Source organism: Lacerta agilis, chromosome 13, assembly GCF_009819535.1.
Source record: "Lacerta agilis isolate rLacAgi1 chromosome 13, rLacAgi1.pri, whole genome shotgun sequence".
Lineage (NCBI taxonomy): Eukaryota > Metazoa > Chordata > Lepidosauria > Squamata > Lacertidae > Lacerta > Lacerta agilis.
The window spans coordinates 52,396,309-52,420,861 of NC_046324.1; the positions used below are offsets into that span (position 1 = coordinate 52,396,309).

A 24,553-nucleotide genomic window follows, 5' to 3' on the forward strand; every position below is an offset into this window, starting at 1 on the left:
CTAGATGTCTCTTCCGTATTGGTGTCTCTCCCGTATTGCCAGCTGCACAGTAAGACATCCGTTAGCCCTGTGTCTTTTCCTATAATGCTGCAAATTGGAAACAGGTTTATTTTTTACTGAGCAATTTGAAAGAAGACTGCCATCTTGATTCCCCACCTCCATCATACAAAAACAAACAGACCTGAGTCACCATTCCACTATTTTTTAGACCCATTCACTTCCACAGGTGAAGCAAGCAAGTGCTGGAATTATTTCCTGTTAAAACAAAATGTAACTTTAAAAGTGCTTAACTTTGGCTGGATCAAAAGCTTAGAAGGAACTGGGAATATTTAATTTATTTATTGCATATATAGCCCCCCTTTCTCGATGGAAGCTCAGGGTACATAGTTCTCTTCCCTCACCCCAACACATTACCCTCAAACAACCCTATTATACTGCATAGATGCTGGGTCGCCTGCCAGACAATAGCCCACCCAACGCCCTTAACCATATTGGGTCTCCTGCTCATAGACTCACAGAATCACTGAATTGGAAGAGACCCCCAAGGGTAATCTACAGCAGTGTACGGAGGGGCACATTGGCTGAACCAAAAGGCTTGTGGCAAGAGCATGGGCACCCAGCACTGGGCTCTCCAGGGGTAACTGGTCTCCGACTCCCAGCAGCCCCAGCCAGCATTGTCAGTGGCCTTCATGTTGGCTACTCCTGAACCAGAGCTTGCAAAGGCACCCCTAGCCTTGGCCTCTTTCATTCCCGAACCCCTGCCTCCACCGCCATCTCTTGGCATAAATGGATGTAGTTCTGTGCACATTTCCTAGGAACTGCGCAAAACTTGCTTGACCTGTTTTCTGAATAGCTTGCTCTGGATCGCGTTGCATTTTATGCATCAAGTTTATCACTCTTTATCTCCAATTATTTCCCAAGCTGATGGTTGCTTTAGGCTTGCAAGTTGTTGTTGTTACTGTTCAGTCGTTCAGTCGTGTCCGACTCTTCGTGACCCCATGGACCAGAGCATGCCAGGCATGCCTATCTTTCACTGCCTCCCGCAGTTTGGCCAAACTCATGCTTGCAAGAGTCCTCCCCAAAGGCAGATTAAGGTTCCTGCAGAGCAAGGAGGTTGGTTGCCTCTCCATCATCTTTATTCTTTGTGATGCTTTAAATCCCATCTGACCCCGAGATATTTGATATTATGCACTGATCGATCTCCTTAAAGGTTATTTATTCCCTTGGGAGTGAAGTTGCCATGTAGCTTCATAATCTGTTTGCCCTGAGTGGCTTCTGATTTACTCTTGATGGGGGGAGATTAGCAATGAATAAATTGCTGGAGCTAAGGTAAGGATTTCTGATTTATTGGTGCTTTTTTACTCTTCTTCAGTGGATAGCCTCAAGTCCTTTCAGTGGAGCAAGCCTGTCACATAAACAATATTTTGCATTTCCGAAGGGCAGCACAGCCAAAAACAATTAAGCAAATAGCTTTCCTGATGTTGCAGCAGGGGACTGTTGGCCATGAGGACAGGATAGTCTCAATGCCTGCATCTAACTTAAGCCTAAACTTTACACTGTTATCCCTTTCCAGTCTGAGTGAATTGAGTGAAGCCTTCAATCCAGTGTGCTTCTTTGACCACCTTTCCTAAACCTGGGCTCAGTACGGCTTGAATTGTTGGCAAGGAGGCCTGCATAGCGAATGTCCAGCACTGATCAGTGCCAGAGCAGATATTCTGTGGTATGCTGAGCACCCTGTTCATTTTCAGTGTCAGGTCTCAGCCCTGGCAGTCTCCATGTATTTCTGAAGACGAAAATTCAGGCGCTTAACAGGTTGAAGCTTGGTGATATATAACATTATGTTGGATTTTCTCACTTTCCCCTTTTCCTTTGGCTAGGTGATCCTTCCCTATAGGTCTGGTGTTGGTTACGCTTGATGCTTCCTCTTTAAAGGTTTTGATCTGGCACTGTTGAGCTGGGAATATTTTACCAGGAGGCAATCCCCACTGAACATGTTCTTCGAAAGGTAAAATGGTTTACTGACCAATTGGAAGAAGGGAGCAAATTGCCATATGAGCCGAGGCCCAAATCAAAGCTTCAGGTGTGCACACATCATCTCAGTTCTTGCTTGCGCAGTTCCTCATTGGTAGCTTTATGCAGATTTTGGTTGCAAGCCCTCTTACTAATTTCTCATTTTAAAAAATAATAGTAATAATAACAACAACAATTTGAGGGAAAGCAGAGAGAAGGAAGTACACAGGAGAGAGAGAGAAAACCCAAGCATGTCTGAACTGTGTTCAAGGCTGGTTATTATGATTCAAGATATTATTTTCCAGAAGTATGCCAGCTTCTCATTTGTGGTTTCTGTGTGGATTTTTAAATTTATTTTTAAAGAGTGTGGCCACCATTATGTGACTGTGCTTTCACTGGAATGCCATCAAGTACATTTCATGTTCAGTAACAGGAATATTCCAATCTAGGATTGAAAGTGGTTTACGAGAGATAAACTTGTTGTTGTTGTTCAGTCGTTCAGTCATGTCCGACTCTTCGTGACCCCATGGACCAGAGCACGCCAGGCATGCCTATCCTTCACTGCCTCTCGCAGTTTGGCCAAACTCATGTTAGTAGAGATAAACTTATAGACAATTAAAAAGGCAATCTGATCATGTTTGCTTCAGGATTTTTTAATGACAGAATGACCCAGCTGCTAACTTTAAGCAGGGGGCCGCCCCGGGTACCACCCTAGGGGGGGGGGTGATACTTGGGGTGACCCCTCCCTCTCTGGCCTGCCCCTCGCCTCCACACTGTGGCTCTGCCCAGCCCGCCGTGACGCGTGTGTTTGTGACGTCACGGTGCACTCGTCACGGCGCCCCGCCCCCAGGGGGTGCCTCCGCGCACGCCACCCCAGGTGGCGAAGAGCCTTGCTACGCCCCTGACTTTAAGTGGACTTGTAGTGGGGAGGACCCCTAAGTGGACTAAACAAATTAGAGAGTAGCTTGGAAACATCTAGGTGGGGGCATATGGCCATTCACTGCAATCACATTTCCCCTAATGAATAGATTGTTTGGAGTGGATTAGATCTGCACAAGTAGCTAAGTGTGAAGCAGTAAAAATGAAAGTGCAACCTTGTGAGCAGAATACTCCACAAGTCTTGGGATCTTTGTGTAATAATTGTGCAAGTCCGTTGCATGTCTGTGCAAGTCAGACTTGAGGCAAGTTCTGAAGGCACTTCAGGGCTGGCAAACTCTTCCCAATCCCACTGGGTTCCAACAACTGCACTGACACTTAACTGTACAGAATAGGCACCTGAATGTAGAAGCAAATCCAGGGGGTGGTTGGTAGTGGAAATACAGAAGTTTTTTTTTAAAAAAAATAATTTTTATTACATATATATTTTTATGAGAACAACAAAACATCAAAAAAAGAAAAACAAGACATACAAACAAAACACATATGTTTCACAAATCATTTCATTGAAATTTTCCATTGTATGGTGACTTCCCCCAAACCCCTCCTGTGAGCTTCATTGTGCATTTCTCTCCTGTAGCAGGTTCTTTTTCTAGACATTTAAATTGTAAATAATAATATCAATACTTTGCAAAACATCAAACTATATAAGTTACCAATAACCTAACTGTACTTCCATAAGGGTATTCTATATGTTGCAACATTTCTTCAAATACTCTTTAAATTTATTCCAATCTTCTTCTACTTTCTCCTCTTTCTGGTCACAGATCCTTCCAGTCATCTCGGCGAGTTCCATATATTCAAGCATTTTCCTTTGCCATTCATTTATGGAAATACAGAAGTTTTAAGTTTTTCATGTGTGCTAAAACTCAGTCTAGGTTTTTTTTTTTTTTTAAATGTTTAACCACATCAGTTAACAAACATGGATACACATGCTGTACAGTGGTACCTCGGTTTATGAATATTTTGTTCTGTTCGGAAGTCGGTTCTTAAACCAAAGCTTTCTGAAACAAAGGCGAGCTTTCCCATAGAAAGTAATGGAAAATGGATTAATCTGTTCCAGACAATGAAAAACAACCCCTAAAACAGCAATTTACTGGTAACATGAATTTTACTATCTAACGAGACCATTGAGCCATAAAATGAAGGCAATAATAAATGTATTGTACTATAAAATAAATAAGACAGTATTGTAGATGATAAAAATTAAAATGATTTTTTTTTCTTATGTGCACCGATGATAGTCATTGTTTGGATGGGTTTTTTTATCCATTTCTGCAGTCACACAATCAACCAGTAGCTGAACTGGGTTCCACACAGTCACAAAAACAACTCACAAAAATGAAGTCACAAGCCACAGTCACAAGTCAGTCCCATAAAACGAAGAACAAGCCACAGTCAAAAAACCAAAAAAGCCACACAAACAAAACCACAAAAATTAGCAAAAACAAAAGCTCCAAATGTCACCTCTGTGTTGCGTGGGTGCTTGGGACTCAGCAGGAAGCCTCTGATTAGCAGCGCAGGACTCAGTTTAGAAATGGAACAACAGGAAGCTGAACATGTTCTGCTTCCAAGGCAAAGTTCACAAACCAAAACACCTACTTCCGGGTTTGCAGTGTTCTTAATCCAAGTTGCTCATAAACTAAGCTGTTCTTAAACCTAGATACCACTGTAATTCTAGTTACAGGTAGGTAGCCGTGTTGGTCTGCCATATTTGAAACAAAATAAAAAAATTCCTTCCAGTAGCACCTTAGAGACCAACTACCGGTAAGTTTGTTATTGGTATGAGCTTTTGTGTGCATGCACACTTCTTCAGATACCATTTCTGCAGTCACAGGTATCTTCAAGTATCTGAAGAAGTGTGCATGCACACAAAAGCTCATACCAATAACAAACTTAGTTGGTCTCTAAGGTGCTACCACTGTAATGTTGTTTTAGTTAAATAAATTGTTTCAGTTGTTATTAAGGACATGATTATTTTTTCTCCTTCCAATAAAGTACAGCAGGAAAGTTGTCCAAATATAAACAGTTAAGTTATTAAATCTCACAATAATTTCATAATTATTTGTCTATGTATCTCCAATAGTATAACCAAATCAGTAATTTTTGATACAACTGTTAAAACTACTCTGAAAATTTATTATTCCAAAAATGAAGCCTTCATCTGGTTGTACATATTAAGATTATACCAGCAAGAATGAGTCTTTCTATAAAAAAGTGATTTAAATTGAGTTTTACTGACTAGTGATTTTAACCAAATCCACCCTGTTTCAAGGTGGACTGAAGATGCCCACCTGCCTCCTCCTCTGCTCTAGATGCTATCACCTCCCTAGCTGCTTTTTGTAGGCGAGAAGAGCCCCGAGGGGTCGTAGGCAAATAGATTGTGCATAAATAGGGAGTTGCCTGTATTTTCTTTTCTTAGAGAAAGTGGAGACAGTTGGATGAGGTGGAGGGAGGGGCTCCGCTTGTGGTTTGGAGCATCGCTCTTACCTGCACTTTCTGGAGCAATGAATTAAAGTGCAAGTAGATAAATAGGTACTGCTCCGGCGGGAAGATAAACAGCGTTTCCATGCACTGCTCTGGTTTCGCCAGAAGCGGCTTAGTCATGCTGGCCACATGACCTGGAAGCTGTACGCCGGCTCCCTCAACCAGTCAAGTGAGATGAGCGCTGCGACTGGACCTAATGGTAAGGGGTCCCTTTACCCTTTACCTTTACCCGCCAAGTGATATTTAAAAAACACAACACCACATACATCTATTAGTGAAAATAACCTATAGCATGCATTTATTATAGAAAACTGCTTTATGGAGTGTTGTTTGGACACACTTGCATACAAAAATGTGCGTGTTAGGAGAAATCTAATGAATTTTCATGAGGCCTTTCTTTCTGAAAAGGTTTTATTGAAGTAAATCAAACAAATCAAGACAAGAAAAAAGTAGAGAAACAGAAAAGGAATGCAGTATATATAGGAGCAAATTAATCTTAGGTGAGACTAGATGAGCCTCAGGGGTCCCTTCCAACTTTACAATTCTATGATTCTAATATTGTGGGTAGACTGCTTAAGACCATGAGGACAGCCAGATTTCATACCATACCGTGAAGAGGGAGTCCTGCGTGTCTTGATTTGTTGCGTATAAGATAAAGTCCTACCAAACAACATTTTTCATGTGGACTTTAACAACAACAACAATAACAACAACTGATGTAGAAATATGGAGAATCAAATTTAAGGTTGGAGAAAATGGCAGTTTCATCTGCCAAATTCTGGTACCTCATTCTAGTTTTATCTCTTGCCAAACAGGCGTGGGAGGTTTTTTGTTTATCCTCTCAAATACTCCACGCCCCCAGCACCATTTCAAAATCTGTTTGCCCAGAGGAAGAAATAGACTGAGATGAAAAGCGTCTGATTCCCAAAAAACCAGTGCTCATAAAAGCTGCAATCTATTGCCAACCTAATGTGGATCCCATATGATTCCTTTGAACTTTGTCTGTGCTGGAGGCATAATGCTGCACTCAGTCCTTGCGCTCGATCTCAGGGGGGTGAGCGAGAGGGTGGAGCAACTGCCCTTTGAGGAAAAGTGTGCAATGTTTGGGGATTTGAGAAAGTGAATGGAGAAAGGTCCCCCCCTTTCCTAACATGCAAGCTTGTGATTCAAGTAGGTAGCCATGTTGGTCTGCCATAGTCTGTCGAAATAAATAAACAAATTTATTTCGATGCAAGCTTGTGGACATCCAATGAAGCTGAATGCTGGGAGATTCAGGACAGGTAAAAGGAAGGAGTTCTTCACACAGCACACCATTCAACTTCAGGAGCTTTCTCACACAGGAGGCAGCAAATGGCTTCAGAAATTCATAGAGGAGAGGGTTGTCATTGGCTGCTGGCCCCAGTGGCTGTGCTTAGCCTTCCATGTGAAGTGCTTCTGAATATCAGTTGCTTGGATCTGCAGAAGGGTAGAGGGCTCTTGTGCTCAAATTCTGTTTGTGGGTATCCCATTGGGGCAGCTGGCTGTGAGAGGAAGAGGATGCTGGACTAGATGGGCCACTGGCCTGATCCAGCAAACTCTTCTTAAAAGACCAGCTTGTGAGTATGCTCCTTCCAAGAACAATTATGCCGATTGTTTGTAAGCCTGTTCCATTACTGCAAAATGCTTCTGACTCCTTTATCTGGGGCAATCCTTTTACTGCAACCCTATAAAACAGAAGGGGTATTATAATCTACTTCAGATTATAGGGATGAGTTTAAGAGATCATGAGTGGTGCAGATTTAATGCTGATTCCTTCCTAGCTTGGCTAAGCAAAGCTTTAGCATTAATCACAGTTAAGGTCATTGTTGATCTTTCCCTTGGACATGGCTAAAGCAGGATGGAAGGATTAACACCCAGAAGGCCAGGGGAGGAGATCAAGGCCGTCTTCTCTTTGGTGTCTTTCAGTCTCCTAATTAAGGCTATGGGGAAATGATGTTACTGGCCTTACGTGACCTCAGGTGAGGCTCCAGGGCTCTGCTCACTTTTGCTCAGGTAAACAGCTGCAATCCTTTGTGGTACAGAAAGGGGGGGGGGAGATCAAAGCCCATTCTCTTTCAGGTTGCATTCACAGAATTATAGTGTTGGAAGGGATCCAGCCCAACCCTCCACAATGCAGGAATCACGTTGAAAAAATTCCTGGCAGATGGCCACCCAACCTATGCTCGGAAACCTCCAATGAAGGAGAGTCTACCATCTTCCGAGGGAATCTTATACACTGTCAAATGGCTCTTACCCTCAGAAGGTACTGCCTAATGTTTAGTCGAATCTCCTTTTTTGTTGCTTGAATCTCCTGACCTCTGGAGCTGCCAGAAGCAAGCTGGCTTCATCTTCCTTGTGACAGCCCTTTAGATGTTTCAGGATGACTATCATGTCTCCTCTCAGTCTCCTCTTCTCCAGGCTAAACATACCAACTCCCTCATGAACCTCCCTTTCTGGAGGTAATTCATGCTTTCCAGAGGCCACCAAGTGACCAGCTGTTTACCAATCTAGTAAGTCTGGAGCCTTATTTGCCCCTACGGGTTCCTACGGTTGAGCCCGGTGAGAAAACATGGAAGTGGAAAAGACACCTGAGGCTGCTGGCTTCAGAGAGAAAGATTTATTTTCTCTGCATGCAGAGGCACTTGCGGAGTTCAGACATCCAAGCAAGTACAAAACTAGGCAATTTTCAGACAGATCTTATAGACCAGGGGTGTCAAACTCAAATTCATCGGGGGCCGCATCAGCAGTTTGGTCACCCTCAAAGGGCCAGTTGTATCTGTAGGACTATGTGACCACTCTTTATTATCATAAATTATTAAATAATAAAGATTAGCGAATGAGTCGCTCCTTCTCTCCCTCCCTCCTTGGGTGTGCACGGGCAGGTGCCGTTGGTAGAAGCCGTCCATCAGCAACCAGTCCAACCTGCCAGTGATAATGTGCGATCAACACCAAATCACCCCTGCCAGGCACGATCATCATCCCCTGCAATGCGAGGGGGGCTCGGAGCGGAGGCGTCTGCACAGATTGGGGGGGAGGGGTGGCGCGCGTGGGGGGGGGGAGGTAAGGAAGGAGGAAGGCTGCAGCAACACGGCAGGGTTGTTGCAGCCGGGCTCATCGGCTGCTTGCCTTGGCTGAGATCCCGAGCTGCGATGTGCTCCTGGGGCCGCAGCCAATGCTGAACCGCCCCCACCCCGCCTCGTTAGGAATAAAGAGGACATTGACTAAGAAGCCAGGATGCACTCGCGCTGGCTCAAGAAAGACACCCTCCCCCAGCCGCCAGATTCGGAAGTCAGTCCCGCTGTGTAGAATGGGGATTGTTCCCAGGTAAGCGCGCACATGGCGGCAGCGTCTCTGCCAGGATTGGGGCTGCCCCGGTGCTAAAGCCGCTTGCTAAGGATTGACACGGCGGCACTTTCTGCCAGGTAAGAAAAAAAAAAGGTAGCGAGGCTGGCGCTGCACTAAAGGGGCGAAGCAGCTCCCCCACAGTTTCCCCGCCGCTACTTGTAAAATCCACAAGCCCTAAAAGCCTCCTTGAGCTCCCTGCTCCGAGGTGACTGCTCCCTCCACCCGCTAACAAGCGCCTCAAGTGCTTTTGCGCGATGCGCTCTAGAAACACCGGCTAATCCCACTCCGAAACCAGGGTGGATGGATTGAGGCTGCCACCTCCAGCGCGCTCTGAAATCTCAGGAGTGTCGCGGCTGCTGTCTGCTAGAGCAGCACCGCGAGGCTGGAGGAGGTGGTGGGTGCGGAGAAAAGGAGCAGGTGGGGGAGTAAGGAAGCGGCTGGGAATCCGGCCAAGCGCCACCCGCTGCACGTCTCCGGGCCTGGCTTCGCTACGCGGGCCACATGACGAATTCTGGCGGGCCGGATTAGGCCCCTGGGCCTTGTGTTTGACACCTGTGTTATAGACAGTTCTCTGGCTCTCCCCACCCCAGGAATCTGCCTCTTGTACATCCTTGTCCATTTAAGGAACATTTCCTGTTGTACATATAAGGCAAAAAGACATTTAGCCCTGAGTTGGTTCATGCACACTTCAGCAAGGCCATCCTATCTCTGACCTACACAGTCAGTTCCTTTCTGTGCAAGGTCGACCTTCTACTGTTATCTCCAGACTCTTAGTCATAGCTTGCCAGAAAGAAGTGCAATGCAGGTCAAAGTTCACAGCTTTACAGAGAGGTTTCATAAAGAAAAGCTTAAAGAGTTCTTTTATACTTCTGGACTAACAATACATTCAGGTAAATATATACAGGTTAGCTAATTAACCCCTTCAAGTCCATCACCTAGGACAGGCAAAATACGAGCGGGGGGGCGGGGGCGGCGGCGGCTGAGAATCACCCTCTTCCTTCTCCCCCACTTTTTTTAAACAAAAGCTTTTGAGGCTCTTGGGAGAAGCCTGGCTAATATTCTTCTTATTAACTTTTCATTTCCACTTTCTAAAAATACATCCTGGCGGTGACCATTTTGCCTGACCCATGTGCACATTGGTGGAGCACGCATAAGCCCATCCTGCATAAGCCCACTGGCAACAATAACTAAGTTTCTACATGAAATGATTTGCATCAGTTTAAGGGTCTTCTCCATCATAACAGGTTGTCCTAGAGTGAGCTATGGGTGGAACTGGTGAGGAGAGCTTTATCCACTGCACTGAATCAACACATATAGTATTGAAATCATAAGAACATAAGAGGAGCCTGTGGGGTCAGGCCAGGGGCCCATCTAGCACAGCATCCTCATCTCACAGTGGCTGAACAGTTGCCTATGGCAGGCATATCCAAAGTCCGTTTTCGGGGCCTAATCCAGTTTGCCGTTCAGTTTAATCCAACCCCCACAGGCAGTTCCTTCCCGTGGTTCTGAAAAAAGGTCCTCCAGGGTTAAGTTGGGGCTTACCCAGGCCCACTGCTCTTTCCAGGCACAGGTCCACAATTTAAAGATCTGTGTCCATGTTTTTCTGGGGTTTTGCCACAGAGCTCCCTGCGAAAGCCCAGTCTTTAAACTGAAGTACAACAAATGGGAATTGGGGTTTTCTGCAGATTGCTGTTTGCTCTGATTCAGCTTTAAAGAGCGAGTTTTGGTGTCAAATGCTCTGGGACAAAAAAAAAAAACCCCTACTCAAACATGGAACTTTAAAGTGCAGACTGTGACTGGAAAGCTCTAAGGAAAGGGGAGTGTGGCTAAACCCTTAATAGCCGTTTTCCAGTATATTTGTAGCTGCGGGCACAAATTAGTATGTGCTTTAAAAGCAATTGTTGCAGTTATCAAATTAAATAAAGTTTGCCTCAGATCACCTGTCCTGTAACAGAAGAAACTTCTTCAAAGGCTGTTTTTCAAAATAGTTGCACATGTTTGCGTTTCCAGCATGGAATCATAGAATCACAAAACTGCAGAGTTAGAAGGGAAAGTGAGGGGCATCTAGTCCAACTCTCTGCGTTGCAGGAATCTCCACTAAAGCATCCACCCTCTGCTTAAAAACCTCCAAGGGAGGAGAGTCCACCACATTGCAAGGGAGACCTCCTTTCTGGTCACTTGAAGCCATTGGCATGGATTCTACTCTCCAGAGCAGGAGAAAACAAGCTGGCTCCATCTTCCGTGTGACAGCCCTTCAGATATTCTCAGTCTCATCTTTTCCAGGCTAAACATATGCAACTCCCTTAACTGTTCCTCATAAAGCTGTTTTCCAGACTCTTGATAATCTGGGCAGCTCTCCTCTGCACACTTTCCATCTTGCCAATACCCTTCTCAAATTGTTGTGCCCAGAACCGGACTCAGTACTCCAGGTGTGGTTTACCAAGGCAGAAGAGAGTGGGACTATGACTATGAATGGGACACTAGATTTCTGTTGATTCAGCCTAGAAAAACATTAGCATATTGCTGCTGCATCAAGCTGTTGATTCATGTTAAGACTATGGTCTACTAAGACCCCTAGATCCTTTCTACATGCCCTACTGGCAAGCCACGTGTTCTCCGTCTTGTATGGATGCAGTTGGTTCTTCCTGCCTAAGTGCAGAACCTGACATTTGTCCCTATTCAAAGTCACTGCATGATTCCACCTGACCATGTGGCTGTCAAGCCCCTAGGTTGGCTAGCAGGATTTCTATGAAGCATATTCAAAACATGTTTGATGTTAATAATATCAGAATGACAGTCACTTCAGCTTTGCAAGGCTTCAGCACACTTGTGGTTAACAGGAAAATTGAAAGGCGTTGAAACAAAATTTAGGACAGTGGGATTTCATTTCCTACAGAAATCTACTGCTTGTTCATTAAGGACAAGCTGTCATTCCTTATTTATGCCCTTCATAAACATCCAGGACTTCGTGATCTTTCTCTGGTCTCTCTAGCTGGGCAGAATTTACAGCCTGATGTTGTAATGTAAGTAATGGCACTGTTAAAATGTTATTTTTTAAAAAATGAAAAATGTCTCCACCTTCCTTGTAAATCAATTTGTTTTGGTTGTTGTGTAAGTGTGTGAAACTTTGTGCATAAAGTGTGCAGGATGAATGGTTGTAGGTGTGAGAAACTTCTTAATCGCTTGCTTGCTAATCTCATCAAAATGCTTCCAGAAAGAAAAAGTTCAAGACTTGCCTTGGCAATCATTCTTCCCCTTTGTCTCAAATTTCACTAACTGAGGAATTCGGGGGTAGGGTTGAGGCCGGGACCACATAATACCGGTCCTGAGAGATCTACATTGGCTCCCAGTACGTTTCCGAGCACAATTCAAAGTGTTGGTGCTGACCTTTAAAACCCTAAACGGCCTCGGTCATGTATACCTGAAGGAGCGTCTCCACCCCCATCATTCAGCCCGGACACTCATATTTCACCCAAATATGCATATATATATATGCATATTTGGGTGATATATATATATATATATATATATATATATATATATATATATGCATATTTGGGTGAAATATGAGTTATGCAGTGGCCAATTTTTAGCCATGACATAACACCCCCTCCCGCCCAGTGGGTTAGACTGAGGGGCAATGACATGCACCCAAGGACACACCCAGTGAGCTTCATGGCTGAGGGGAGGAGGATTGAACCCCCAGTCTGTGGACTCCGCTCAGGAGGGAGTAGCTGAACCCCATTCAGAACAGGTTGAACAACCTCTGATCAGACAAGCCACCCACCTGCAGAATCTTGACGTCTTACTGTTGGATTTCTGGCCATTATCCATCTGCTTACTGGAGGCAGGTCCTGATTCAGCACTGCCACATTTGGGTCTCATGCCAGAAGGGGAGAGAGCCAGATGTCATCAGCAATCTGATGGAGCCTCCCCACCCCACAACTGATATGTTACAGCAGTTTTGTGTAGACGTTTGCTGGGCGCAATGGAGAGAACCTGGTGGTAGGTTAGGCTGAGAAGCAGTGGTTATCCAAGGTCACTCCCAGTGAGCATCCTGTCTAAGTGGGAAATTGAATCTTGGTCTCCTAGGTCCTAGTCTAAACAAAATAGGAAATTCTTTCCAGTAGCACCTTAGAGACCAACTGAGTTTGTTCTTGGTATGAGCTTTCGTGTGCATGCACACTTCTTCAGATACCTAGGTCCTAGTCTGACACTCTAGCCACTACACCATGCTGTCTCTTGTATTTGACTAGGAGTGGTCTCATGGCCACTTCTTTCATGTGGGATGGAATCAGCACCTCCATGAAATGGGCATTAATCCAGAACCAGGTCATTTTCCAGCCTGCTGTTATTAGCCATGAAGGGTGGTGGTTAAGTAAACAAATGTCTGGCCACACCACAACAACTTACTTGCTCAACCCTGGTTATTATTATGATGCTCAACTTAATTACTATTAAGCTCAAACCTTGCTATCATTCGATTGGGACATTTTTTTCTTATTATCTTGACCAACTCCTTGGTTTTCCCCTTAACAATCTCAGGAGTTTTGCCTAAGCAGGTATCTTCAGGTGCACCTCAAAACTTATTGTGACAGGGGATTATTTATTTATTTATTTATTTATTTATAGTACCACCCAGACGTGGTAAACTCCCAGCCATCCAGTCTAGAACTGGCTGCTAAAATGCCTCAGTCTTATCTGGATTGAGCTTCAGTTAGATGGCTCTCATCCAGTCCATTACCAAGGCAAGACACTGGTCCAGCACTTCCACTGCCTCACCTGCAGATGTGAAGGAGAAATAGAGCGGAGTGTCATTAGCGTGACGTACTCCAAACCTCCAGATAACCCCACCCAGCAGTTTCATGTAGATGTTAAACAGCATGGGGATAGAATTGAGCCCCGCAGAACCCACATTGAAGGTTCCACGGGGCTGAATAGCACTCCCCAAGTAACTGTTAGTATGCCCTCTTCAGCCCATGTCTTAAGCGCATGCATGGGCTAGGCGACTGGAGCACCTTCACCAGCCTTCCGATCGTAGGAACATAGACACAGCATTCCCGGAGAACAGGTCCTGGGGCAGTGGACTCACATCTGCTCATTGTGAGCACCTCAAATGCAGCAGAGTAATACAAGCAAAGCTGTGGAGGTTTTAAGCATACCTAATTTATTTCTAACAGTCACTATAAATCACTACAGACATGCATGAGAAGAGCAGCACTCATGCAGCCACCTTATGACTACACAGATAAGAGCGAAAACGTTCTGTACCAGAGATGGAAGAACCAAAGAGCAGTTTCTGTCCCCTCCTTTCTCATAACATGAAAGCAAAACGAAAGATCAGGTGTGTCTTGCCAAATGCAAGATGGTTCTTTTAAAATTAGATTCAGAATCAATACAAACGCAAGTGGTTGAGAAGATTACAGATTTTATTCCAAACAGCAAGCAATATATACATTACCAAGCAAGCGCTTCAATCGGCCACTGGGAAGCCCGGTCAGAAGTGGCGAAGCGACCCCCAGGTAGTCTTGATGCACAGCAGTGTGGCCACAATCTATGCAGAGCTCCCGACTGGCATGCTAAGAAACTAGGTATTTCATAGACCTGTGTCCTACTGGACTAACACAGGCTCAACCAGAGCTAGGTAACGGTAAAGGTAAAGGGACCCCTGACCATTAGGTCCAGTCGTGTCCGACTCTGGGGTTGCGGTGCTCATCTCGCCCTACTGGCTGAGGGAGCCGGCGTACAGCTTCCGGGTCATGTGGCCAGCATGACAAAGCCGCTTCTGGCGAACCAGAGCAGCGCATGGAAATGCCGTTTACCTTCCCACTGGAGCGGTACCTATTTATCTACTTGCACTTTGATGTGCTTCCGAACTGCTAGGTGGGCAGGAGCAGGGACCAAGCAACGGGAGCTCACCCCGTTGTGGGGATTCTGATCAGCAAGCCCTAGGCTCTGTGGTTTAACCCACAGCGCCACCCACATCCCAGAGCTACTCGACATCAAAGGCTTTGCTGTCCAGTTTCATCAACACATCAAGGGCCTTTTCACAAAGGATATTGAAAGCAATGAAACACAGTAACCAGAGTCAGGAAGAGATAACCAGAGACAGAAGAGCTGACCATGCCAGATCACTATCTCCTCATAGTACACTCATCTTCCATGATGATTATCCCATACAAGGTGATTCTTGCAATGGGAGGGGTGAAAATGCCAACAGTAACACCCTTTGAGAGCAGCCATCCAAGTAGGACTGCAACCACCGCAAAGCAATGGAGTAGTGGTTAGATTGTCGGACTAGGACCTGGGAGAGACCTGGGTTTGGATCCCCACTCAGCCATGGATCTCACTGGGTGACTTTCTGCTAGTCACTGCTTTCTCTCAGCCTTGCCTGCCTCATAGGGTTGCTGTGAGGATTAAATGAGAAGAACCATGTACACTACATTGTACTCTTGGGGGTGGTATAAATGCAGTCAGTCATCATACCAGTGATGTGCGTACTCCAGAAAATTTTGGATCTGAATATTCTCTGCTGCCCTCAATCACTAGGGAAGTGGTTTATCAAGTTCCTTTGACCTTATATTTAAAACCCAAACTTAAAACAATGTAAAAATTAATGTTTTACAAGCTGTATAAATATTTCAAAAGGGAAACCTCCGATGGGGGAGGGGCAGGGGAATATTGATAAATTGTACTTAAAGTTATGTTCAAAGAAATTTGAAGCTCTGCTTTGAAATTATTTCTATTTGAGATACTTGTAAATATTTTAAGATGGGCTACTCAATAGTGTGTAACTTCTCCTTGAAGTTACTTAGGTTTCAGTAGGAAAATGGAAGGTGCAAAAAGCTGTCTTCTTAAGTAATATGTGCTTCTTGTGGATAGTCCGCTGGGTGAGGGACATAGCTGTCAACTTCTCCCTTTTCTTGTGAGGAATCCTTTCGGAATAAGGGAATTTCCCTTTAAAAAGGGGGAAGTTGACAGCTATGGTGAGGGGGGAGTTTGAAAGTTTAACTGCAACTGGTATTTTTAGATTCCAGTTACTCAATTTGACTTGAACCGTGTTTACTGATGGTTACTAATATTAAGAAACAGTGCATTTCTAAAAGGAGAACATTTTTCTGTTCTCCTTTTAGAGAAGAATATACTAGTGGAAAATATTGTTTGCTAACAATTCCCAAACTAGTTCTCATGAGAGAACTGCTGGCATGCCTCATAAAAGAGGAAAAAATAATTAAATAGCTAAGTGCTCCTATTAAAGAAAAATTCTGTTATAGTTTGACAGGGTCAGTATAGTGTAGCTGATGCCCCAAATCTTTTTCAGTTTTCTGGGTGTTGTGCCCAGTGATGGTTAGAATCCAATAGAGGATTCTTTTGCTGAACTAGTAAGACAAGTTTATTTGTAAGACCTTGGCTGGCCTCTTAAGCTTCCCCAAAGAGTGAGCTGGGTTGCAAGAGCTGTGGTAAGTGATGGTGTCCTCCAGGCTAGCAGGTGGGGGGCTTTCCCCCACCCTCTCACCTAGCTTGTAGAACAAGAGGCAGGGGGTCTGTGAGCTGAGCTGGAAGACACAGAGATCTGCTTGCTTTTTGCTGAATCCAAAGCTGTGACTAATGGAAAATCAAGATCTGTTGGGATGCTAATGTTGTGAGCCCCTCCATCCTATGCTCAGGCTGTGTATGTAAATGTAAATAAAACCACATAGCCTAAAGGCCTCACAGTGTCCACTGAGCTACATTCCATGGAAACTGAAACCTGGGTAAGTGTCAGGGACCCCTGGAATCTCTCACTGCTCAGAGATAAAGGTAAAGGTAAAGGTACCCCTGAACATTAGGTCCAGTCGCGGATGACTCTGGGGTTGCAGCGCTCATCTAGCTATCTTTACTGTCTGAGGGAGCCGCCGTTTGTCCGCAGACAGTTTTTCCGGGTCATGTTTCCAGCATAACTGAGCCACTTCTGGTGAACCAGAGCAGTGCACGGAAACACCGTATAACTTCCCACCAGAGCGGGACCTATTTATCTCCTTGCACTTTGACGTGCTTTCAAACTGCTAGGTGGGCAGGAGCAGGGACCGAGCAACGGGAGCTCATCCTGTCACGGGGATTCGAACCACTGACCTTTTGATTGGCAACCCCTAGGCTCAGTGGTTTAAACCACAGTGCCATCTGCGTCCCAGCTGCTCAGAGATAGGGGTAGCATCTAAAAATACCCTGCCGCATCTCTGTGTGATTTGCTGTCCTCCTCTTGTTCAGCTCCCTTCATTGAGGACTGGGGTGTTCTGCTGTGTTTTCACCAGGTATGTATTATCAGATCAATCAGTTGCTCTCAGTGCACAAACAGCTTTTGGAGGAAGGTTGTCTGTCTCTTCCCTGCAAGAGTTCTTGCTGTACGTACTCTTTCATCTTCCAGTCTAGTTGCTGAAAACCGCGGGAGGAGAGAGTGCACTTGTGGTCAGATCCTGCTCGCTGGTTTTCCATGGACAACTGATTGGCCCCTGTGATAACTGGATGCTGGACAAGATAGACCATTGGCCTGATCCAGCTGGCTGTTCTTATGTGTGTATGCTCTTAAGGAACAGCTGGTGCAATGACTTCTGTGTACAATTGGTACCCAGAGCTTCCATGTTAATTCCTTTCCATCTCAGGTAGGGCTGGGAAGGCTCTTTGGTGAAACCCTAGAATCACAGAATTGGAAGGCTTCCCAATGGTCATTGAGTCCAACTCCCTGCACTGCAGGAATTACAGCTAAAGCATCCATGACAGATGGCCATCCAACCTCTGCTTAAAAACCTCCAAGGAAGGAGAATCCACCGCCTTTCTGTTCCACTGTTGAACGGCTCTTGCCACCAGAAAGTTCTTCCCGATGTTTATTTTGAATCTTCTTTCTTGTCATTTGAACCCATTGGTTTGGGTTCTGCCTTCTGGAGCAGAAGAACACAAGCTTGCTCCGTTTTCCAAGGGACAGCCCTTCAGATAAGGTGGATAGCAGACCGCCTCTCAGTCTTCTCCCTAGAGAGCTTATGCCAGTTATTGAGCTTGATGCAGCCATGGTGTGAAAGCAGCACCCTACATTCCTAAGTACACCCCCACTTTTTCCTTTAAAGAAGTGTGTGTCCCAGTTTTCAGTTGATTGGGGAATCCCGATGTGTGCGTGTGCATTGATGAATAAGGGAATTATCTGCCCATTGCCTCACAAATAGTAAATTTCTGCTCCAAATCCAGCAACCTCCCTTCTGGACTGCTGTAATGCACTCTACATGGGGCTGCCTTTGAAAAGTGCTCAGAAACTCCAACTTGCTCAGAGAGCTGCAGGCAGACTGTTGACTTTGGCTGGTTATAGGGAGCAGGCTACTTCCTTGCTACAACAGCTCCAGTGACTACCAGTCTGTTTCTTCCAGGCACAAATTAAAGTGCTGGTTATGACCTCCAAAGCCCTATATGGCTTAGGCCAGGCTATCTGGAAGACCATCTTCCCTCATATGAATCTGCTTGAGCTTTGAGATTTTTGGAGGAGGCCTTTCTCTCGGTCCCATCCCCCTCACAGGCATGATAGGTGAGGACGTGGGACATGGCTTTCTTGGTGGCTGCTCCCTGGCAACTTAAAAACTCCCTTCTCTAAAGAAGCCAGACTTGTTCCTTCCTGGCTTTCCTTGTGCCAGCAGGAGAAGGACAGCCATTTTATTCTGACAGGACTTTGGGAATTGGCTGCTTTTAAGGAAAGAGATGGTGCTGTGATGTTTGATGTTCCCATTCTAGTTCCCATTCAGGGGTAATTATGGAGTTAAGAGCATTTAATTGTAACTCAAAGATTTTCTCCAGCAAAGCATTCTGCTGCTCTCCCTTCAGCTTGGTGGATGCTGGTGTGCACGCCTCAATGATGAAGGGTAATGTTGAGGCAGCCTGAAGGAACCTCTAACTCCCTCCCACTGCTGAGATCTTACCTGATCCTCCCTTGCAGCCCGTTTGTTCTATTACAATTATACCCCACCTTCGTCTCCAAGGAGCTCAAGGTGGAATATGTGGTTTCCCCCTTTTTGTTTAGTTCCCACAGCAACCCTACCTTGTTTGTAGGGTCCTAGTCCTCATTTAATCTCCACAACAACCTGGTGAGGTAGGTTAGGCTGAGAGGCAGTGACCAGTCCAAGGTGACCCAGTGAGGTCCATGGATGAGTGAGGATTCTCTCTCAGATCCTAGTCTGGCACTCAAACCCCACTACACCACACTTTCTCTCTTTTGTGGCTTTATTCCAAATATTGGGTGGGAGAGAACTCTGTTGGGTTTAGTCCAGCATTTCATAGCAGAAGGGCCCCAAAACTGCCTATCTAGCAAGCAACTGAAAACCAGTCAGTTATATAATGTGAGTCTGTGCACGTGCAATTATTTCAATTAACTTGTTACCGTACTTTACATGTCATTAAGCACTGAAATAATCCAGTGTGTAGGATAGAATGCTCTCTTTTAAACAGGAGCAAATCTCTCTCTCTCTCTCTCTCTCTCTCTCTCTCTCTCTCTCATTTATCCTTTTCAGGTTTATACATTTCACTAATTTTACAATCATTTTGACATTTCAAAACTTGACTTCCTTCCTCCTCTTTCTGCAGTTCCTTAAATTTATTTTTAATATCTTCTGCATAAATTAACTTACTTTGCTCATTTATTCATCTTCTTTATATATACTGTATACTCTTCTGAAACTGCAGGTTATTGCAATAATCCTGCCAATGTTTTTATCTGTTTACAATTTATCTGTAAATATTCAATAAACCATTTCCATTCTTTTATAAAAAGTTTGTTATTTTGAGTTCTTATTCTTCTTGTAAGTTCATCATTTCTGCATATTCCATAAGTTTTTGTATCCATTCTTCCTTTGCTGGGACTTCTGCTTCTTTCCATTTTGGGGCAAGTGACATTTTTGCCGCTCTAGTCACATACATGAATAAGTTTCAAACAGGAGCAAATCTCAACAATGAGATGGGAAAGGGAGGCAAAATACAGATGACTCATCATTATCATTCTTATTTTTAGTAGCATTAACTTATTTATTGCCTGCCCTTCATTGTAAGGTCCCAGGGCGAGTTACAGCATTAAAACAAAATATTAAAAACTATTTAGAACAACTAACATTCACAAAAATAAAATGGGTCTAAAAAACATACACCTCAAATGTCAGAGGCCAGGGAAAAGACGTGTATCTTCAACATTCTTGAGAAGCTGTGGAGTGAAAGTGCCAAGTACACTTCTATAGGGAGGAAGTTCGCCATCTCCGGGGCCACCACAGAGAAGGCCCCTCCCCCTGGGAAACTGAGAGTGGGGGCTACAAAGGGGGGGCCGCTGGTCTCTGCACCCAAGGGGGTCTGTAGGGAAGGAGGCAGCCTTTCTGACATTTGGGGCCTGAGTTGTTTGGGGCTTTGAACACCAATGTGAGCACTTTCAGTTGGGCACAGAAACCAACTGGCAACAAGTGCAGCTGTTTCAAAACAGGGCATGGGGATTAAATGAGATCTAAATGGAGCTCCAGACAGGAATCCGGCTGCTCCTTTGAGGCAACTGAAGTTTCTGAGTCATCTTCCAAGTTTCCTTCACTGGAGGTTTTCAAGCAGAAATTTGATGGCTACCCATCAGGGATTCTGTGGTTGAGATTCCTGATTTGCAAGATAGCCATCCAACGGGCTAGATGACCATCAAGATCCCTTCTGACTCTACAATTCTATGAATCTGAGAGTCTTCAAGGGCAGCCCCATGTAGAGCATGCTGCAGCAATCCAGTCAGAAGGGTTCCTTTCCCCTTTGTTATTGACTCTCTGGAGGGTGGTGGAGTAGATTCAGTCTTGTTGTAGATACAACGTTGTGCTGTAATGACAAACTGGAGAATGTAACCAAACAAAATAAAAAATAAAAAAATTCCTTCCAGTAGCACCTTAGAGACCAATTAAGTTTGTGTGCATGCACACTTCTGAACAAACTTAGTTGGTCTCTAAGGTGCTACTCATCTTGGCATGACTATCTAGTTGCTGCATAACCACCGAATCCACCTCTTGTGCCAACAAAAGGGTGCTGGCAACAGGTCTCTAAATGGTTGTCATGTGGAATATGGAGCAAGCTGAGTTTTTGCTGCTCCAGAGAGCAGGACCCAAATCCATAGATTCAAATTCCAATAAAGGTTGTTCTGACTAAACCATAGGAAGAGCTTTCTGATGTTCAGAGCTGTTCAACAGCAGAACAGACTATCTCAGCGGGTTGTGGGGAAACCCAGCCAGATGGGTGGAGTATTATTATTATTATTAATAATAATAATAATGGTCTCTCCTTATTGCTTGTGAGGGCTGGGAAAGAAAGCATCAAGTGGTTACAGCAGAGGGAAGGGTTTATACACATAATTAGAAAAAAACTCTTGGAAAGAAAGACACACCTGACACATCCACACCTCCAGCCTGGCTGTGACAGGTGCATTAGGGCTGCTTGTGCACCTGTGGGCTTTTTAATCTACCTACCAAGTAAAACCTAATGGGATCTAACAGAGGCATAGGAAGGTCAGGTGGTACCCGGTGCGGAAAATTTCTTGTCAACCCCACAACATTGATGGTTATTTTATTTTTGCCTGCAAAAATGGGTTTACGTTATTTTATATTTTCTTACTAAGGAATGTGGATTCTGGGCCTCTGATAACAAGCAGGCGACTATGGACAGATACTTAAATCTACAGGGTGGATTGTGTTTTGGCTCGTGTTATTTTATTTATATTTATTGTTTATTTATTTAATAAAATTTATTTTAAAAAACCTGCAAAGTGATTTACCAAAACAAAAAACAAGCAAACACCATAGCAGTAAAATCAAGAAAAATTAACAATCCTACTTTAAAACATACAAAAGCTAAAATATTAAGATTAAAATTACTTCAACTTCCTAAGCATCTAGGTATGCTTGCCTAAAGAAGAATGCTTTTAGCAGGTGCCCAAAAAGAGTCTAGCAATAGGCAGGTAGTTCCAAAGTGCAGGTGCTGTCACAGTAAACATATCGGTTAATATCTTGACCCTGCTCCACTGAATTGAAATTTCAGCCTTCACGACATAGGAAAACAGCCAAGTAAACAGCTATTTTCGTGGAGGGTGAAGATATTAACTGAAATGCATGAAATTTCAGATATAGCTATATAATCCCTAGTTTAGTAAGATAAGACCTTTGGAACAGGCATTTTAAAAAAGTTTTTTTTATGACCCACCTAGTAGGGCAGTAATTGTTCCTTGATAATTTGTCACCACCCCTCCATGACGGCACCCAGGCAGACCACCCCCGTCCCCTTCCTACGCCCCTGGGATCTAATTCATTGCAGCCCGATAAATCAAGATTGTCAGGGAAGGGAGATTTTGACTGCAGAACAGCAATAATGCACCCAAATAGTGCAGCTGCTCCTGTGTTAATAAAGACAATGTTTGAGGACAGCCTTTTAATAGACTGTGTAAAGAAGATGAAATGGCTGTCAGAGCTAAGGTTGCACCTGCAAGGTGGGCATCCAAAGAGCAACAGAGTAAAACACTCACCATCATTAACTGCCAAGGGCTTGTCATAGGCAGGAATGGGGGGGGGGGGAGTGGGGCCGACTCCCAAGTCCTGTGTCTGGGCTAAGAAGCCTTTCTGAGAAGCACACAGCCACTCCTTGGCTTTTGTTGGGGCAGCCAGTGTCTCTTTTTGCAGCTGGTGTGGCTCAGTGACCAAACCTCAGTTTTCCCCAGCTCCAAAACCACACTCCTGTTTCACTGCTAGAAGTATTATTGTTGTTTTATTATTAAGTGCATTTATTTCCCACTTCTTTTCCCTCCCAGGAGCTCCAGGTGGCGTTCTTCCCATCCTCATGTAAATCCCACAACAACCCTGTGAGGGCCGTTTAGGCTGAGAGGCCCCTATGGTCACACCCAGGAAGCTTCATGGCTGAGTGGGGGATATAAACCCCTGTCTCTCCCAGGGTCCTAGTCCTAAGCCCCACAACAACCCGGTGAGGGTGGCATCACTGGATCAGTTAATCAGTTTTGTGGAACTAATTAAAAAGTTTCAATTGGATTTGGAATATATGTGCAATTTTTGGTTTGCTGTGTTGAACCGGCGGCTCCTTATGTTGTTTTTATAGGGTTGGGGGCCCTAGTGGTGCCTGAAAAAGCTTGCTTTAAAGTTATACAGTGGTACCTCAGGTTAAGAACTTAATGCATTCTGGAGGCCCGTTCTTAACCTGAAACTGTTCTTCACCTGAAGCACCACTTTAGCTAATGGGACCATCCCGTTGCTGCTGCGCCGCCAGAGCACAATTTCTGTTCTTATCCTGAAGTGTTATTTCTGGTTAGCGGAGTCTGTAACCTGTATTGTAATAGCCCCTCTTATTTTTCCCCTGTTGCATTTCCCCCCTACCTCTTAACAGCTGCTTGACAAACAGAAGCCCATTAGGTAAAAGCAGGGGAGCTTGGTGGGCCGATGGGCACCTCCATAGGTGTGCCACTGTACCACCTCACTATAAGGCAGTGGAATAGAAGGATTGTGGAGGGAGGGAACCACATTCTCTGGATCAGGTGGAGTTGTTTGGGGAACCTCTTTTAGCTTGAGGACCATATTCCCTTCTAGGAAACCTGGCAGGAGCCACATGCCAGTGGCAGGGAAGCAAATGCATTATTGTTGTTGTTGTTGTTGTTGTTGAATAATTTTCTTTATAAAAGAGATTGAGAAAAATGAGTGTGAATGAAAAAAAATAAGAACACTTGTAATTACCAAACTTAGTATACAGATGTGTATATTCTTATTATCCTAACACACATATAATTGTCAGTAACCAAATATATTCTCTGTAAACTCATTCCAGATATCATTGTATTTATCCAAAGAAAATCTGTGTCTATAAGCTGTCTGTTTATATGTTGCCAATGTTTTCATGTTGCTAAGCCTTTGATTAAGGGAATCATATCTCTGTTCTTCCAATTCATCAATCTTCTTCTTTGGGGATCACTCGTAGCTGAGTAAGATTGTCTTCCATGAACACAGTCTTAACAGTGAGTCTGTAAGTGACTGTGGAGGCCAATTCTGGATCCACGTGTCCTTCCACAGTGGGGACATTGGTTTCCGGATGGGAGTTGATCATGGTGAGGGTTTGCCAACATGCCTTCCTCTTAGCGTGTTCTCCCTTTTGTCATGAGTTCAAGTGTCTTCAAAGCCCATGACACCTTTGGTAAAGGCTGTTCACCAATTGGAGCGCTCGCAGGTCAGTGTTTCCCAGTTGTCAGTTTTTATACTACATTTTTAAAGATTTGCCTCGAGAGGGACTTTGAACCTCTTTTGTTGACCACGAGCATTAACACTTTCCATTTTTAAGTTTGGAATAGAGTAGTTGCTTTGGAAGATGATAATCAGGCATCCCACAACATGACCAGTCCCACGAAGTTGATGTTGAAGAATCATTGCTTCAACACTGGTGATATTTGCTTCTTCCAGTACACTGGCATTAGTTCACCTGTCTTCCCAAGTGATGTGCAGAATTTTTCAGAGATGCCATTGATGGAATCTTTTGAGGAGATGGAGATGGCATTTATAAGTGGTCCATGTTTCACAAGTGTACAGTAAGGTTGGTAGTACAATAGTTGCCAAGCCATTGATTAAGGGAATCGTATCTCTGTTCTTCCAGTTGATCAATATCAGTCTCTTGGCCACCATTAGGGTGCATAGAATCCATTTCCTCAGTCCTGTTGTCAATTTTCATATGATGGTATATAGTTCAAGAGCATATT

At 44.4% G+C, this 24,553-nt stretch overlaps 1 protein-coding gene across 1 annotated transcript in view; it reads left to right on the forward strand.

The window, feature by feature from the left end:
• The window catches only part of LOC117057044 (androgen receptor-like), a 62,607-nt gene that overhangs the window by 5,569 nt on the left and 32,485 nt on the right, over positions 1–24,553 (forward strand). Inside the window, exons 2-3 of the mRNA XM_033167792.1 lie at positions 2,460–2,470; positions 12,099–12,145. Coding sequence (XP_033023683.1) covers positions 2,460–2,470; positions 12,099–12,145 — 58 coding nt within the window. The remainder of the gene's footprint in view (positions 1–2,459; positions 2,471–12,098; positions 12,146–24,553) is intronic.